We start from the raw sequence: 14,844 nt of genomic DNA, 5'->3' as shown, positions 1-14,844 counted from the left end.
CACCTACCTAGGGAGTGCCCAACCCACTAGACATGCCCAGGCTGCCCAGAACACATGGCAACGCCATGGTCACGCGGTGACCACGCGGCGGGCATGCGAGTTTACGCGCTCTAGAGTTGGGGCCCTCGGCCATCGTCCAAACCTCGACGTATCGCCACCAAACCATGTATTTATGATTTAATAGGTACTTATGTACCTAGAAATGATTTTTGGAAAAAAATAAAGATCAAACTATGAGGCAGCTGCAGTTCAAATTTGACCTGCTTCCAACTGAATCGGCGGGAATTTGTCTTTTTCACCAGAGGTGGATCAAAACTTTTGACACCCAATCATTTTGTCAATTGTGCATTAAATATGGCCTAGTATTTTAGAAAATTGATTTGGTCCAATTTTGCAACAAATATATGGTAGGTCCTTAGAAAATGAAGACTTCCTTAGAAAACATTGTTTGCCATTCCAATATGCACCCTTGTGCACAATATGAGATCATTTTAACAAACTATGTCATGAATGTGACCATAAGATTGATCATTTGGCTTGAATGCCATTGATCTCCACACATGATAGCTCGTTTCTGAGAATACTTTTTTAAAAGAATTATCGTATTACAAGTTTATTATTTTTCCTGGTAACTTGGCCACGTATAATGACACAATGCGAAGGTTTTGCAATTTTTTTGAATTTTTTATGCCCGTTTCAAAATGCCGTCAAAACGACGGGAATGACCGTTCCTAGCTAATGGTTGAATCTTGGATTTTTTTGGTGTTTCTCTGATTAAATAGATACTTATATACCTAGAAATGATTTTTGGAAAAAATAATGAGCAAACTATGAGGCAACAATAGTTCAAATTTGACACGCTTCCTACTAAAACGGCGGAAGTTTGTCTTTTTCACCAGAGGTGGATCAAATCTTTTGACAATCAAAAATTTAGTCATTTGTGCATTAAATATGGCCTAATAATTTATAAAATTGATTTGGTCCCATTTTGCAACAAATATATGGTAGGTCCTTCACAAAAAAAACCTCATTTTGGGCTCTTGAAAAATGAAAAATGATTTTTTCGTTCAAAGAAAATGGAAACTTTCTTAGGCAACATTGTTTGCCATTCCAATATGCACCCTTGTGCACGATATGAGATCATTTTAACAAACTATGTCATGAATGTGGCCATAAAATTGATCATTTGGCTTGAATGCCATTGATCTCCACACATGATAGCTCGTTTCTGAGAACCCTTTTTTTAAAGAATTATCGTATTACAAGTTTATTATTTTTTCTGGAAACTTAGCCACATATAATGACACAATGCGAATGTTTTGCAATTTTTTAATTTTTTTAATTTTGTATGCCCATTTTAAAATGCGGTCAAAACGACGGGAATGACCGTTCCTAGCTAATGGTTGAATCTTGGATTTTTTGGTGTTTCTCTGATTAAATAAATATTTATTTACCTATAAATGATTTTTGGAAAAAATATAGAGCAAACTATGAGGCAGCTGTAGTTCAAATTTGACCCGCTTCCTACTGAAACGACAGAAGTTTGTCTTTTTCACCAGAGGTGGATCAAATCTTTTGACATACAACCATTTGATCATTTGTGCATTAAATATGGCCTAATAATTTATAAAATTTATTTGATCCCATTTTGTAACAAATATATGGTAGGTCCTTCACAAAAAACCTCATTTTAGGCTCTCAAAAAATAAAAAATGATTTTTTTGTTCAAAGAAAATGAAAACTTCCTTAGACAACATTGTTTGCCATTCCAATATGCATCCTTGTGTATGATATGAGATCATTTTAACAAACTATGTCATGCCTGTGGCCATAAGATTGTTCATTTGGCTTGAATGCCATTGATCTCCACACATGATAGCTCGTTTCTGAGAACACTTTTTTTAAAAGAATTATCGTATTATAAGTTTATTATTTTTCCTGGTAACTTGGCCACAAATAATGACACAATGCGAAGGTTTTGCAATTTTTTGATTTTTTTTGAATTTTTTATGCCCGTTTCAAAATGCGGTCAAAACGACGGGAATGACCGTTCCTAGATAATGGTTGAATCTTGGATTTTTTGGTGTTTCTCTGATTAAATAGCTACTTATGTACCTAGAAATGACTTTTGGAAAAAATAAAAAGCAAACTATGAGGCAGCTATAGTTCAAATTTGACCCGCTTCCTACTGAAACGGCGGAAGTTTGTCTTTTTCACCAAAGCTGGATCAAATGTTTTGACAACCAACCATTTTGTCTATTTTACATTAAATATGGCCTAATATATTATAAAAATGATTTGGTCACATTTTGCAACAAATATATGGTAGGTCATTTAAAAAAACTCAATTTAGGCACTCAAAAAATAGAAAATTAGTTTTTTGACCAATTTAAATGGTCATAACGTCGTACTGTATTCTGATTGGTCCGTGGACTCTCACGCGGATCATGCATTGAACACCATTGGATGTTCGTCGATCCAACGGCGGTCCTCAGCCCTTCCACACCATCCCCGAAACCCTAGCTCTGCGCTGTGGTCATTTTGCATCCACCCCCCGCCTCCTTTTTTCCCTCGCTCTCTTCTCCTCCTCTCCTCTTCCAGATCTGCCGATCTCCCCTCGCTCTCCTCGATCCAGATCGCCGTGCTCTGCTCCTCCCTCCCTCCCCTTCGGCAAGATCCCCACGCTCTGCTCCTCCCTTCCTCTCTCCCCTCCGGCGGCCTCCCTCTCCTCGATCCGCAACCAATCAAACCGCAACCAATCCCTCACCCACCCTTCCCCCTCTCACTCGCGTAGGTGCAGGCGCAGGGCACAATGCCCAATCCAAGGTGGCGACGTCCTTGTGCGCGCTCGTGGTGGCCATGACGGCGCAGGCGCTCGTGCCGCCGCCGCCGGAGCCGCGGCAGCTCAGCCTGGCGGGCCTCAGGGCCGTCTCCGTGCTCGGCTGCGGCGCCAAGGGCGTCGTCTTCCACGTCGTGCCCGAGGGCGAGGGCGGCGCCGGCGAAGTCGCCATGACACTCAAGGCGGTCTCGCGGGAGGCCGCGCGACACAAGAAGAGCGGTGGGAGCGGCGGCGGGGACGGACACCGAAGGATCTGGTTCGAGCGCGACGTGCTCCTGGCCCTGCGCCACTTGCTGCTCCCCGCCCTCCGCGGCGTCTTCGCCACTGACGCCGTCATCGGCTTCATCGCTGCAGCGGCGGCGACCTGAACTCCCTCCGACGCCGCCAGACCGAGAAGATGTTCTCCGACTCCGCCATACGGTATGCGCTCAACCAACGCCCTTACGCTATGCACTGCCGTAGGACAAATGGGAAAGATTTGATCCGTGAACTCATCCGTGAACACCGTCTTCTTCTTCACGGAGCTGGCGCTGCTGCAGTACGGTCTGGTGCAGTCCAAGCCCTCCATGGTCGCCGCGGCTGCTGTCTACGCGGCCAGGCTCACCCTGAAGAAGACCCCTCTATGGACCGACACACTGAAGCACCACACTGGCTTCACTGACGCACAACTGATGTATCTGCAATTTTGATGTGCAAGCGTTCTGGATGTAGTTGGCTTGTTATCTATCCAGCTTAGTTTGATATAGATTGTACCTGCCATATTTTTTCTGCTTTTTATTTTATTTGCCTCTTGCAGTAACTGCAACCGGTGTTGCAGCTGGCCAAGGGCAACTACTGGAGTTAATTGGGGTTATTAGTTTTAACTAGACTGATTAGTTTCGTACATGTCGTGCAGTTTCAACTGCAAGTCTGTAGCCGGAGATATGGCTGTAGAATACAGATGCTATATAATACTCCCTCCGTCCCAAAAGTAACTCAACTTTATACTAATTTTGTACTAAAGCTAGTACAAAGTTGAGTCATATATTTTGAGACGGAGGGAGTACATAATTAGAGAAAATTTTGTTCATCAAGGAATGAATCCTTATGTAATTTCACGCACTTGTTACATAGCAAGCAATTAGTCTAGTAGTACTATTGTTCTTTCTGCAAAAAAAACTACTATACTATTGTTCTTGTTCCAGACCAGTGGCAGCCTATACTACTAGAAAAAGCTGAATGAAAACAGATCCAACAAGAATCAGAGGAGTATGAAATTGTTATAAGCACACACGCTACTGAATCCCTCATAGCTTGAATTTGTGATGATTTCATTCAGGGGCAGTGACTGATTTTGCGTGATGGTTGGTTTCAGGGACGCGGCCAAGATCCTGGTGGCCTCGCACTCCACCGCGCCTGACAGCAAGCTGAAGGTCATCTACAGGAAGTACTCGAGCGAGAAGCTGGGAGGAGTCGCCCTTCCAGATTAGATCATGCTTGACTACTTGACAAGGTATTATGGTCTGTAGATGCATCTTGTTCCTGTTGAGAATCGTTTGGATGTAGATCTATTTTTACCTGTTAATCTGATTTAGTTTAGGACTAAATGCTTTGCTGTTTTTGTAGTATTAGTCAGATTTAGTAACTGTTTTTTTGTTTTTAATCTTTTCATCACTACTAGGAAAAGGCCTACTAATGGCGCATCGGTTTTGCCTACTAATGGCGCACTACCGATGCGCCATTAGTAGCACGTCACTAGATTTTTTTACTAATGGCGCACCACTGGTGCGTCATTAGTATCTGGTATACTAATGGCGCACCTGGCAGTGCGCCATTAGTATGTAACTCCATGCGCCATTAGTATGCCTCCCGGGGGCCATATGTAACCATGTGCTTTGTCACACTAATGGCGCACTCTGCCTGAATGCGCCATTAGTATCCTTTGGCATACTAATGGCGCACTCTGCCTTGATGCGCTATTAGTATGAATATTTGTTTTTTTTTTTGCTTTTCTGATTTTTGCACAGGTTACAAAATATATTATTGGACAGAATATAGACAGCAGCACACAGCAACATCAGATTCATCGAATACAATAGAAGATTAGTCTTCGAATACAATTCATCATATTAGTCTTCGAATTCAAAAGACCGAACAAAGATAAAACATTACAAGTCTCAAGACCGCGAGTATCGAATTTGTCTTCACATTACAAGTCGATATCGACCATCTAAACTACCATCACATAAAAGAGAGTTGTGGTCATCACGATGAGCATCATTGCGATCAAACTGGTCCTCATCCGGTTCCTCCAACGCTCCCTCCTCTTCCCGCTAGATAGCGGGCATATCTAGATTCGGCCTTAGTGGTGTACCCTTTGTAACTGTTACCGCTGAAACGGTGAACCTGTCTCCGACACTCCTCCTAGTCGTCGTAGACTCCGGGAACCTTACCCTTGTACTTGAGTGAATTCCTCCTTGACGGTGCGGAGCGCATTCGGACGCCGGTCCTTCCTTTGCTTCTTCGATTGGCTGCCATCTGTGTGTGCGCCGCCATCATCAGTGGTGGCATCCTCGGCGGCACCATCAGTGGTGTCATCCTCGACGCCACTAGGGGTTGTGTAATCAGGATCGTTGTCTCCCGCGGCGTCCTCATAATGGTGAGGTTGTTCCTCCATCTCCTGGGACAGCTCCCAGAATTGCTTGCCGCCCGAACCACCGGCCTCATCGTTGTGGGCCATGTTTCGCTCTAAATAGGAAAAAAGTTTGGTCAAAAAGTTGGTTATTGTCAAGGAACAAGATCATGGTCTCATCATTTAGGGTTTGTCGACACCGAGGCACACTAAAAGCCTAAGCTTTCATCATTTAGGGTTTGTCGACGCCGAGGCACCCTAAAAGCCTAAGCGTACATCATTTAGGTTCTCATCGACACCGAGGCATCCGGGGCAGCCAAGTTAAGTTTTCATCATTTAGGGTTTATCGATGCCGAGGCACCCTAGGTTGGGCCTAATCACTTGGCACTAATCACTTGGCTCTATTGCCACCTATGTTGGGTTTATCATCTAGGGTTTATCGATGCTAAGGAGAATTCTAAGTTGGGCCTAATCACTTGGCTCTATTGCCACCTATGGTTTAATGCAGCAAGAATGGCGGGGCAGTTGATCCTACTTAACTAAGTACTAAGATACCCCGGCCCATGCATTAGTCGCAAGTACCCCATATGTCCTATTTTTAGCAAAGTCATGCTAAAATTCACGGAAAATTTCAGCATGACCTTTGCTGAAAATAGGACATATGGAGTACCTGAATTTGCCGGAACGGAAGTTAATCAACATTCCGACAAACTCAAGGGCCTCTCGGGGTACCTGCAAATTCATCACGACACGATGGTCGAAGACATGACCTTTGCAAAATGGTCGGAGACACGATGGTCTTTCTCAATGTGATCAATTGATGGATCAACACATAAAACATGTCCAATAAGTATGATTTATAGAGTCAACATCAGTATGAATATATATAAAGTTTTTCTTCATCAGCCAGGCCCATGCAAGTAACTGCATCCAGCAACTATTTCTGCTACTCTGTAACTAACTACACTCTGTATTTATAGATTCATTTCAGATGAGATCAGATTGAGCTCCAACTGTAGCTGCAGCTGAGGGATCCATGAGCCATCATGCCAGCCAGCCAGGAAATAAACTTTACTTTCCAAAGGAAATAAAAATACAATGCATACATACATACTTAAGCAGGTAGATAGATAGATAGATAGATAGATAGATGAGCATGTTCAGTTTACAAGAATGAATATAAACAAGCAAAGAATGCATGCAAGTTTAAAGTAAAACATTTCAGTTAATGCAAGTACTCCTCTTGCTCTCTACTTTCTCTCTTCTCTTCTTCAGTTAATTAACTCAATTTTACTGATGTTGTTGTTAACTGAATTTTAATCAGCTGCTGAAGAACACATTCAGTTTCGTCAGATATAGGTGTAGTTTTTAGTCTCTGTCAGTTTCATCAGAGAAGTTTGCTTTCAGTTTCAAATAATCCGAGCTGCGCCTCGGTCGTAGTTTGTTAGGTTTCTCCGCGGCCCTGACCCGACCATGGGATGGCACGAACTAGATGGTCATGGCTGCATCGCGGGTGACACGCGGGGAGCGCTGGGATGGCAGTGCTCACGACCCGGAAGTGGCCTAGTTTCTCGTTTTCTGTTAGCTGTGTAATCGCTGAATAAGAAGAGAAATAGAGAGTAGAAAAGCTGCGAAGTTGAACGCGGGACAAACACATTATAATTGAATTTTACCACGTCTCCCCTCCTGGACGTTTCATAAACAGGAGGGCCCACGTCTCCCCTCCAAAGGGTAGGACATTTGAGTTTTCGAGGCAACTCCCCACGTCTCCCCTCCACTGGCAACTCCCCACGACGCAGAGGGGGTTTTCTTCCCACGTCCAAGTAACTCCCTTCCTATTCCATTGCCGCTCCATCTTCCTCCCTCTGCCTCCCTCCTCATTCCATTGCCGCTCCATCTTCCTCCCTCTACCTTCCTCTGCCTCCAGCATCAAGCAACTCCCCTCTGCCTCCACCATCGCTGGCCAGGAGGGCAATGTCGGAGGAATCGTGGAGCAACTCCCCCCCGTCTGCCAAGAGAATGGCGGAGGCATCATGGAGCAACTCCCCTCCGTCTGCCAAGCATCATCGTGGTGAGGCGTCTGGCAAGGAGCCGCTGGTGGTCAACGACGATGTTCCAGTCCCCGGGCAGAAGCGGGACTACACCGTGCCGCTCAAGGTTGATATCCACCTGAAGGAGCCGTTGGATGTCGTATGCACCAGCAATCCAGACGAAGCCGACAATATGATCCGCAAGATGAGGAGGAGGCTCGGCGACATGCTTTCTTGGAATATCGGCGTTGATGTCGAGTATACCAGGGAAGACAAACCTCCGCAAATTGCTGCAGTTCTGCAGTTATGCATGGATGATCTCGTCCTGGTATACCACATCACCGGGGCAACCAAATGGTAAAAACATCCAGTTCTGAAGTAGTTTTTTGGTGATCATACAGAATGTTGTCTACAAGTTTTTGTGATCATTTAGTAGCTGTTATGAATGTTGTCTTGTAATGCAAAAGATTGCAAAAAAACATCATTGAGATGTTATGCTTGCTGTTTTGATCATACAGAATGTTGTCTTGTAGTTGTTGTGATCATTTAGTAGTTGTTGTGATCATACTGTTTTAACTGAATTTTGGTCAGAACTGAAGATGCTATTTTAACTGAATTTTGCTTCAACTGAACCCATTTTAATTCTGTAGTTTCTGAAGTTTTTGAAGTAGATGAATTTGAATGCTAAAGATTATTTTGATGCAGGCCCAAGGAACTCCGCCCGCTCCTGCAGGAGAAGAAGCTGTACACCTTTGTTGGCTTCTGCATTGGAGGCGACAAGGAGAAGCTGAAGTTGTCTGGTTTGGAGATCAACCCCGACAAGTACGTCGACTTGCAGCGCAAATGGAGAGTTCCAAACAATGGAAAGAAGTGGCAGTCTTTGGCTGAGTTTGCAGCCAGCCTCATCCACCCATCCTACTCAAAAATGAAGCAGGAGATCGACAGGAATTCGGACCACCTACTATGGGGGGACAGCCCACTGCCAAACAAGCTCATCGAGTACGCCGCGAAAGATGCGTACGTCACCTATGAGGCATGGAAGAAAATCAAAATCACCAAAGAAGGTTTCGAGCTCTGGCAAGAGGCGGAGGATCATTGGGATGACCCCTACTACTAGGGATATTGAGTTGTTTGTGGTATTGGGATGACCCCTACTACTGTGTCTCAGTTTGTAGTTATGTGGTTGAACAAGTTTGCTTTTATTATGTTGAACAAGTTTGCTTTGGTTGTCAGTTGACATCATCTCATCGCTGAGCATGGTTTAGTTTTACCTTTATCTATTTATTATTCAGGCAGAGCTATTCAGGCATGGAAGATATAATCATCCTCATGGTGAGGATTGCAATGTTTTTAGCTTCCAAGTTTCTAATGACACATGATCTTTCCAACCACATAACTTAACTGCAAACATTTCCCCTGTAAATTGTAGTTACACATTCCAACCAATACCTACAGGTTGTAATTTCATATTGAATGACCATCAATGACTAAGTGAAGCAAATAATTGCTATGCATTTCTTGGCACGCGAGAAGGAAGAGGGGAGAGGAGGCGGAGCTCACCGGGGAGGCGCAAGGAGGCCCTGCGACAGCTTAGTAGCAACAGAGGTGGCCGAAGTTGAGGAAGACAGCGGCGACCCGAGGAAGAAGAGGTGGAGGGGGGTGGAGGGGTCGAGCGCCGTCGCGCCCTGGTTCCGCGGCTCGTCGGCCCGGTGTTGAAGCAGATTCTGCCTGCCGCCTTGCCTGTCGCCTCGCACGGTGGAGCTCGAGGGCTGGGAAGGCGAGGGAGGGGGTGGGTGGGTGCGGTGAAGGTGAGGGAGGGGGTGGATTGGGAGCGGACGACGATGGGGGGCAGGGCAGGGGCTGACTGGGGGCGGCGACGGAGACGGAGGCGCGGGGGCGGCGGCGGCGTGGGTCGGGGCAGCGCGCGGGTGGATCTGGTGGGGAGGGAGAGAGGGTCGAAGGGGATCTGGCGAGAGGGAGGGAGGATAGCTAGGGGGAGGGTTCTAATGGCGCACCGTCCAGTCGTGCGCCATAAGTATGACTATTCTAATGGCGCACCACCCCTCGGTGCGCCATTAGAATTTTGTTTTAATCTAGCCCACTAACCATATCTACAACCTAACCCTATCTACAATAGAACCCACCCACTAGCCCGACTGGTCAGCACGCGGCACACACACCAGGAGTTCCTGGGTTCGATTCCCAGGCTCCCCAATATTTTTTATGCATTTTAAATGCTGTTTTATATTTATTTGTGTTTAAATATGTTCAAACTTGTTTAAATCATAACAGTAATATTTTTTTATAAAAACACTAATAATTTTTTAAAAAATATGTTCAAATTTCTTACTTGAAAATATCATCGGCGGCGGCGGTGGAGCGGGGGAGGGTGCGGGGATCGAGATCAAGATGGAGGGGGAATCGAGATCGAGATGGAGGGGGATCGAGATCAAGTGTCCTCATGAATTCAAAAAGTGCCCATGAAATTTAAAAATACTCATGATATCGAAAAGTGCCCATGAAATACAATCGAGAAATGAAGAATACGATTTAAATACAATCTATCTTAGCTAGCTATCTGTTCACAATCTTCTTGCCCTTCTTTTTCGCAAATGGAGTTCTTCTGTGGAACGGACGTCCTTTAGGTAGGGTGGTCCTGCTTCTTCTTGTGGTGTGTGCTGCTACTTCATCGTCGTCATCATGTTCGATCTTCGGTCGCCGTACTTGTCGAAGTCTTGCTCATTGGCTACTCCATCCATTCCGATGATCTTCCTTTTGCCTCTCCTCACGACAACATGACTGGGCTTTGGCGGGTCGGTAATGAAGAAGCATTGGTCCACTTGGGAAGCCAGTACCCATGGCTCATTTTTCGCGGTGACGTTTGCGCCCGCGGTCTTGGATTTGGCTTCGGGTATAAACACGACTGGGCTTTGGCATAGTGCGCCATTAGTAGGTTTGCAAAAAAGTAAAAAAAATATATACTAATGGCGCACTGTCTTGGTCGTGCGCCATTACTAGTTCTAACTAGTAATGGCGCACTTTGCCATCCCTGCACCATTAGTTTGTATGGAAAAATGGGAAAAAAATCAATAGTAGTGGCGCATCGTGAGCACGGTGCGCCATTAATGTCTTCCACACTAATGGCGCACGAGCAACCGGTGCGCCATTAGTATATAGTAGTGGCACACTACTTACCTGGTGCGCCATTAGAATCAGTCCTATCTATAGCCCTTTTCCTAGTAGTGCATGTTGATATGTAAGCCCATCTAAACGGGTTGTCATACATCCTTATAATTGTCTGTCACATATAATCATTTGTACGCATCCAACTATTGATATCTGCAAGTATCTATATTTCATAAATCCAAAAATTGACTACTTAAGTTGGACTTCTGGAGTAACTGTTGTTCACAAGCCCCTCGCCGGCCGGCTGATCAGCCTCCCGCGCCGGCCGCATCGATCAGCCTCCCGCACCGGTGGAGGAACCTCCTACTGGTTCTAGATTATTTACGCTTGTAAATAATTATTGTAGTTCAGTTTGTCGCAGCTATGATTGAAGTTCAATAGAAACAGTTCTGCTTGTCTATGACTATAGTTATAGTCACTTGTTGGGCTGATTTCAAGCAGACTGCTTAGTGTTGGCCGTGCCATGCAGAGTTTTGGAAGGAGCTACTGGTGTTGTAATTGTTTAGCCTGATTATCAGGAACATGAGTATTCTTTTTTCTTTTAATTGACATTAAATGTATACACCTTTTATGGATATGCTATTAAGTCTCGAGGCACATTCTTTCCTGTACACATATGATTTTGTTGTAGTTTATTTTATATTTGACACAGAGCTGAGCGACTTGTTTGTTTTATATCTGACACAGCTGATTTTGTTGTAGTTTATTTTAAGTTCGATAGCACGTCATCCTTAGATAAGTTGTTGATCAAAGAAATGGAGTAAATTAAAGCATTCCTAGGAGTTGATGCTGTTGTTATTGACCTTCTGCTGTTGTCAAACTACTGTTGTCATTAACCTGCTGTTGCTGTTGTTGTAGGAGAAGAAGGAGCATGCCCAGGAGAAGAAGGAGCAAACCCAGGAGAAGAAGGAGCAAACCCTGGAGAAAAAACAACTAGCCGGAGAAGAAGGCCCTGGATTGCTGTTGCTGGAGTGTTTACGGAAACATGATCTTCTCCCATGTACAGTGCAGTCACATTTCATGTCTACAACTCTCCATCAATGAACGCCGTATAGACCATTCTATGATTCTTTCTATTAGGAACAATGCAGAAGAGCATTCATATGTTAGATTAAATCAGTAAATTGAAGAGAACACAACTTACCCTGTTGGTAAAATCAGTAAATAGACCAAATATTCTTCTTTATAAGTCTGTTTGCATTGGATGTACATAACTGTCGTTTTTTACCTATTGCATATTTAACATACATGAAAATAGCAGTTATTGAAATATATGCGAAGGTAGACACGATCTTTGCTGCTTGTGTCTTAAATAAATAAATAAATTTCTGTAATGATGATCTGAAATGTGACACAGGTGACCATTGGTGCTGCCACCGCCGCTGTGCCAGTTGGAGGTGCTGCTGCTGCATCTGGTGGAGCTGCAGCTGCCGCCCCAAAGGGCAAACCTTCATCAGACACAACCCCATAACAGGGCCTCAAGGTTCTGTTCCCCATCGCCCCTCTTTCTAAATTACTGAAATGAAAATGGCCAGGCCTGATGTGCCTCCTGTATCTATTGCTCTATTTGTTATGATTTGATTCACCAAGAGTGATTCTTCTACTATCTTGTAGTAAGATTAAATGGAACGGCGAGGGATGTTTCTAATTTGGTTATTGCTAGAATAATTCATCAACTTGAGATATGCTGGGATGTTCTGCCTGTCCTTACCGAAGAAGATAAGAATGGAATTTAATTCGATGGTCCCTTTCATCGTGCTTAATTAGCTGTAAATGTGCCCCCCTTACTAAAGAAGATAAGAATCCATATGTGTTATGCAAAATTAACTTTGTCATCTTGTAAGTGCTCTAGGCAGTGTCTAAAGGGTGAAAAATATGAGAACAAAAAAGAATTACTTGATTAACTTACAACATCCATCCTTTACTCCGTCCGTGTCATTGTTGTTTACCTCTGGGAGTATTTTTAACTTGAAAATCTCTGGTGAACTGCCATTTGCAGTACATTTGCTTTCCTTGTTAATTTTTTGGGTTACTCCATCTTGCTCTATTAAGTAAAATTTGATATGTGGAGTAGCAGCAGTAAGCTAGACCCTCCGTCAATAGACTGCACCACAGAGGTCACCCTCATATGGATAATGAATCATTATCCCATTTCTAGTATACCTGAGATGTTCCTAACGAATAATTTACTAGACAAACAATCTTGTTTACCGTAAGAATTCTAGCATGCCAAAATCTGCCGTCTATGTATGCTTCGGTTAATATGGACCTGAATGGCAAGGGCTAGCCAACCTACTTAGCTAGATTAACATAACAGGAACAGTACACAACCGGCCAGCTCGTGTTTGCATTGGCTGCCACATCGGCTAGCTAGATGCGACTGCTTAAGGGCTAGTCAACGAATTTTATAGCATTCTATGTTGTAGCCAAACACTTGCTCTGTATTTTAACTTAAAACCATGGTATTGTGTACCTGCCAACTACGAGTAAATTACTGCAGTTTTTAATACTTTGGTTTTTTTGATACTTTGCTGTTCGATTTACTTTTATTTTGTTCCTAAACATTTTGTTCTACAATGTGCAGATGCTGGCATTTCATTCAGGACAAATAAGTTGGATGAAGCATAGTTTTACCTCATCGAGCTAATTCTGGGAGTAACGAACTCCTTGTCGCAGAACTTGTATGTGTGCTAGTTTTGGGGGCTGATCCTATTTGTGTGTGATATGAAGTAGCAGAACTTGTAGGGCTCCTGTGATAGACTTGGGCTGATACACTTGGGATGTTGTGTGTTATCTAATTGTAAACTTGATGCTGATCACATTTTTATGTATGTTATATGATGTAGCAGATTACTTCCTGCTATTATTTGAAATATTGTGTCTGTTTTCTGTATTTGCATATTGAAATATGAAAGAACATGACCTTGACAGTAGGGTCCCACAAACTAGAACATCACATTTGGGATCCACTTACCAGAATTTGACAATTGGCATGCATTAAAAAAAGAGAAACAAAGGCTACGGCCCAAAGATAAAAAGGCTATAATGTTGGGCTAGCCCATGAAATCGACCAAAAATTGACATGAAAAAAATATAGAAAGGCTGAATTAATGGGCTCGGCCATCTAACGCACCGAAATGGACTGGGCTGATTCTAAGTAACGACCTTTTCAATTGGTCATAATTTTGCCACGTGAGATTGCCATGTCGGATCCGACATGGCCTAGGCAGACAGCTAGTGACCAAAACAAAACAGTAGGCATATTTGTTGGGGAACGTAGCATAAATTCAAAATTTTCCTACGCGTCACCAAGATCTATCTATGGAGAGACCAGCAACGAGTAGAAAGAGAATGCATCTACATACCCTTGTAGATCGCTAAGCGGAAGCGTTCAAGAGAACGGGGTTGAAGGAGTCGTACTCGTCGTGATCCAAATCACCGGAGATCCTAGTGCCGAACGGACGGCACCTCCGCGTTCAACACACGTACAGCCCGGTGACGTCTCCCATGCCTTGATCCAGCAAGGAGAGAGGGAGAGGTTGAGGAAGACTCCGTCCATCAGCAGCACAACGGCGTGGTGGTGGTGGAGGAGCGTGGCAATCCTGCAGGGCTTCGCCAAGCACCGCGAGAGAGGAGGAGCACTTGGGAGAGGGAGGGCTGCGCCAGGGGCAAGGGTGAAGCTCCCATGCGCCTCCCCACTATATATAGGGGTGGAGGGGGCTGGTTTCTTGCCCTCCAAGTCCACTGGGGCGTTGGCCAAGGTGGGAGGAAAGAAATCTCATTATTTCCTTCCCCACCGATTGTTATCCCCCCTTTTTAGGGATCTTGATCTTATCCCTTCGGGATATGATCTTATTCCTTCTAAGGGGGGATCTTGGTGCGCCTTGACCAGGGGTGTGGGGCCTTGCCCCCACTACCCACGTCCATGTGGGTCCCCCCATGCAGGTGGGCCCCACTCCGGAACCTTCTAGAACCTTCCCGGTACAATACCGAAAAATCCCGAACATTTTCCGGTGGCCAAAATAGGACTTCCCATATATAAATCTTTACCTCCGGACCATTCCGGAACTCCTCGTGACGTCAAGGATCTCATCCGGGACTCCGAACAACATTCAGTAACCACATACAAACTTCCTTTATAACCCTAGCGTCATCGAACCTTAAGTGTGTAGACCCTA

The 14,844-nt window shown here is 44.5% G+C and overlaps 1 protein-coding gene and 1 long non-coding RNA gene across 5 annotated transcripts; both read left to right on the top strand.

The window, feature by feature from the left end:
• Nucleotides 1-2,580: 2,580 nt before the first annotated feature.
• On the top strand, nucleotides 2,581-11,571 carry LOC119366257 (serine/threonine-protein kinase OXI1-like). Of its 4 annotated transcripts, none has more exons than XM_037631952.1 (3): nucleotides 2,581-3,259; nucleotides 4,194-4,331; nucleotides 8,186-8,725. In XM_037631952.1, the coding sequence occupies exons 2-3, from the start codon at nucleotides 4,312-4,314 to the stop codon at nucleotides 8,595-8,597; spliced, it is 432 nt and encodes a 143-aa protein (XP_037487849.1). In that variant the 5' UTR covers nucleotides 2,581-3,259; nucleotides 4,194-4,311; the 3' UTR covers nucleotides 8,598-8,725. The 4 variants fall into 4 exon arrangements, with proteins under 4 accessions (XP_037487849.1, XP_037487851.1, XP_037487852.1 ...); XM_037631954.1 differs by lacking the exon at nucleotides 8,186-8,725 and adding an exon at nucleotides 11,525-11,571 and having other exon boundaries at nucleotides 2,582-3,259; XM_037631955.1 differs by lacking the exon at nucleotides 8,186-8,725 and adding an exon at nucleotides 6,431-6,488 and having other exon boundaries at nucleotides 2,582-3,259.
• Nucleotides 11,572-11,592: 21 nt separating this feature from the next.
• Nucleotides 11,593-13,311, top strand: LOC119366258. Its single transcript, XR_005175983.1, has 3 exons — nucleotides 11,593-11,666; nucleotides 12,024-12,149; nucleotides 13,251-13,311. It is a non-coding gene; the product is annotated as an uncharacterized LOC119366258 (long non-coding RNA).
• Nucleotides 13,312-14,844: the final 1,533 nt, after the last annotated feature.

The sequence above is a fragment of the Triticum dicoccoides genome, chromosome 2B, assembly GCF_002162155.2.
Source record: "Triticum dicoccoides isolate Atlit2015 ecotype Zavitan chromosome 2B, WEW_v2.0, whole genome shotgun sequence".
Classification (NCBI taxonomy): Eukaryota; Viridiplantae; Streptophyta; class Magnoliopsida; order Poales; family Poaceae; genus Triticum; species Triticum dicoccoides.
The sequence above is the reverse complement of the archived record's forward strand: the minus strand, read 5'-3'. Positions and strand labels throughout refer to the sequence as shown.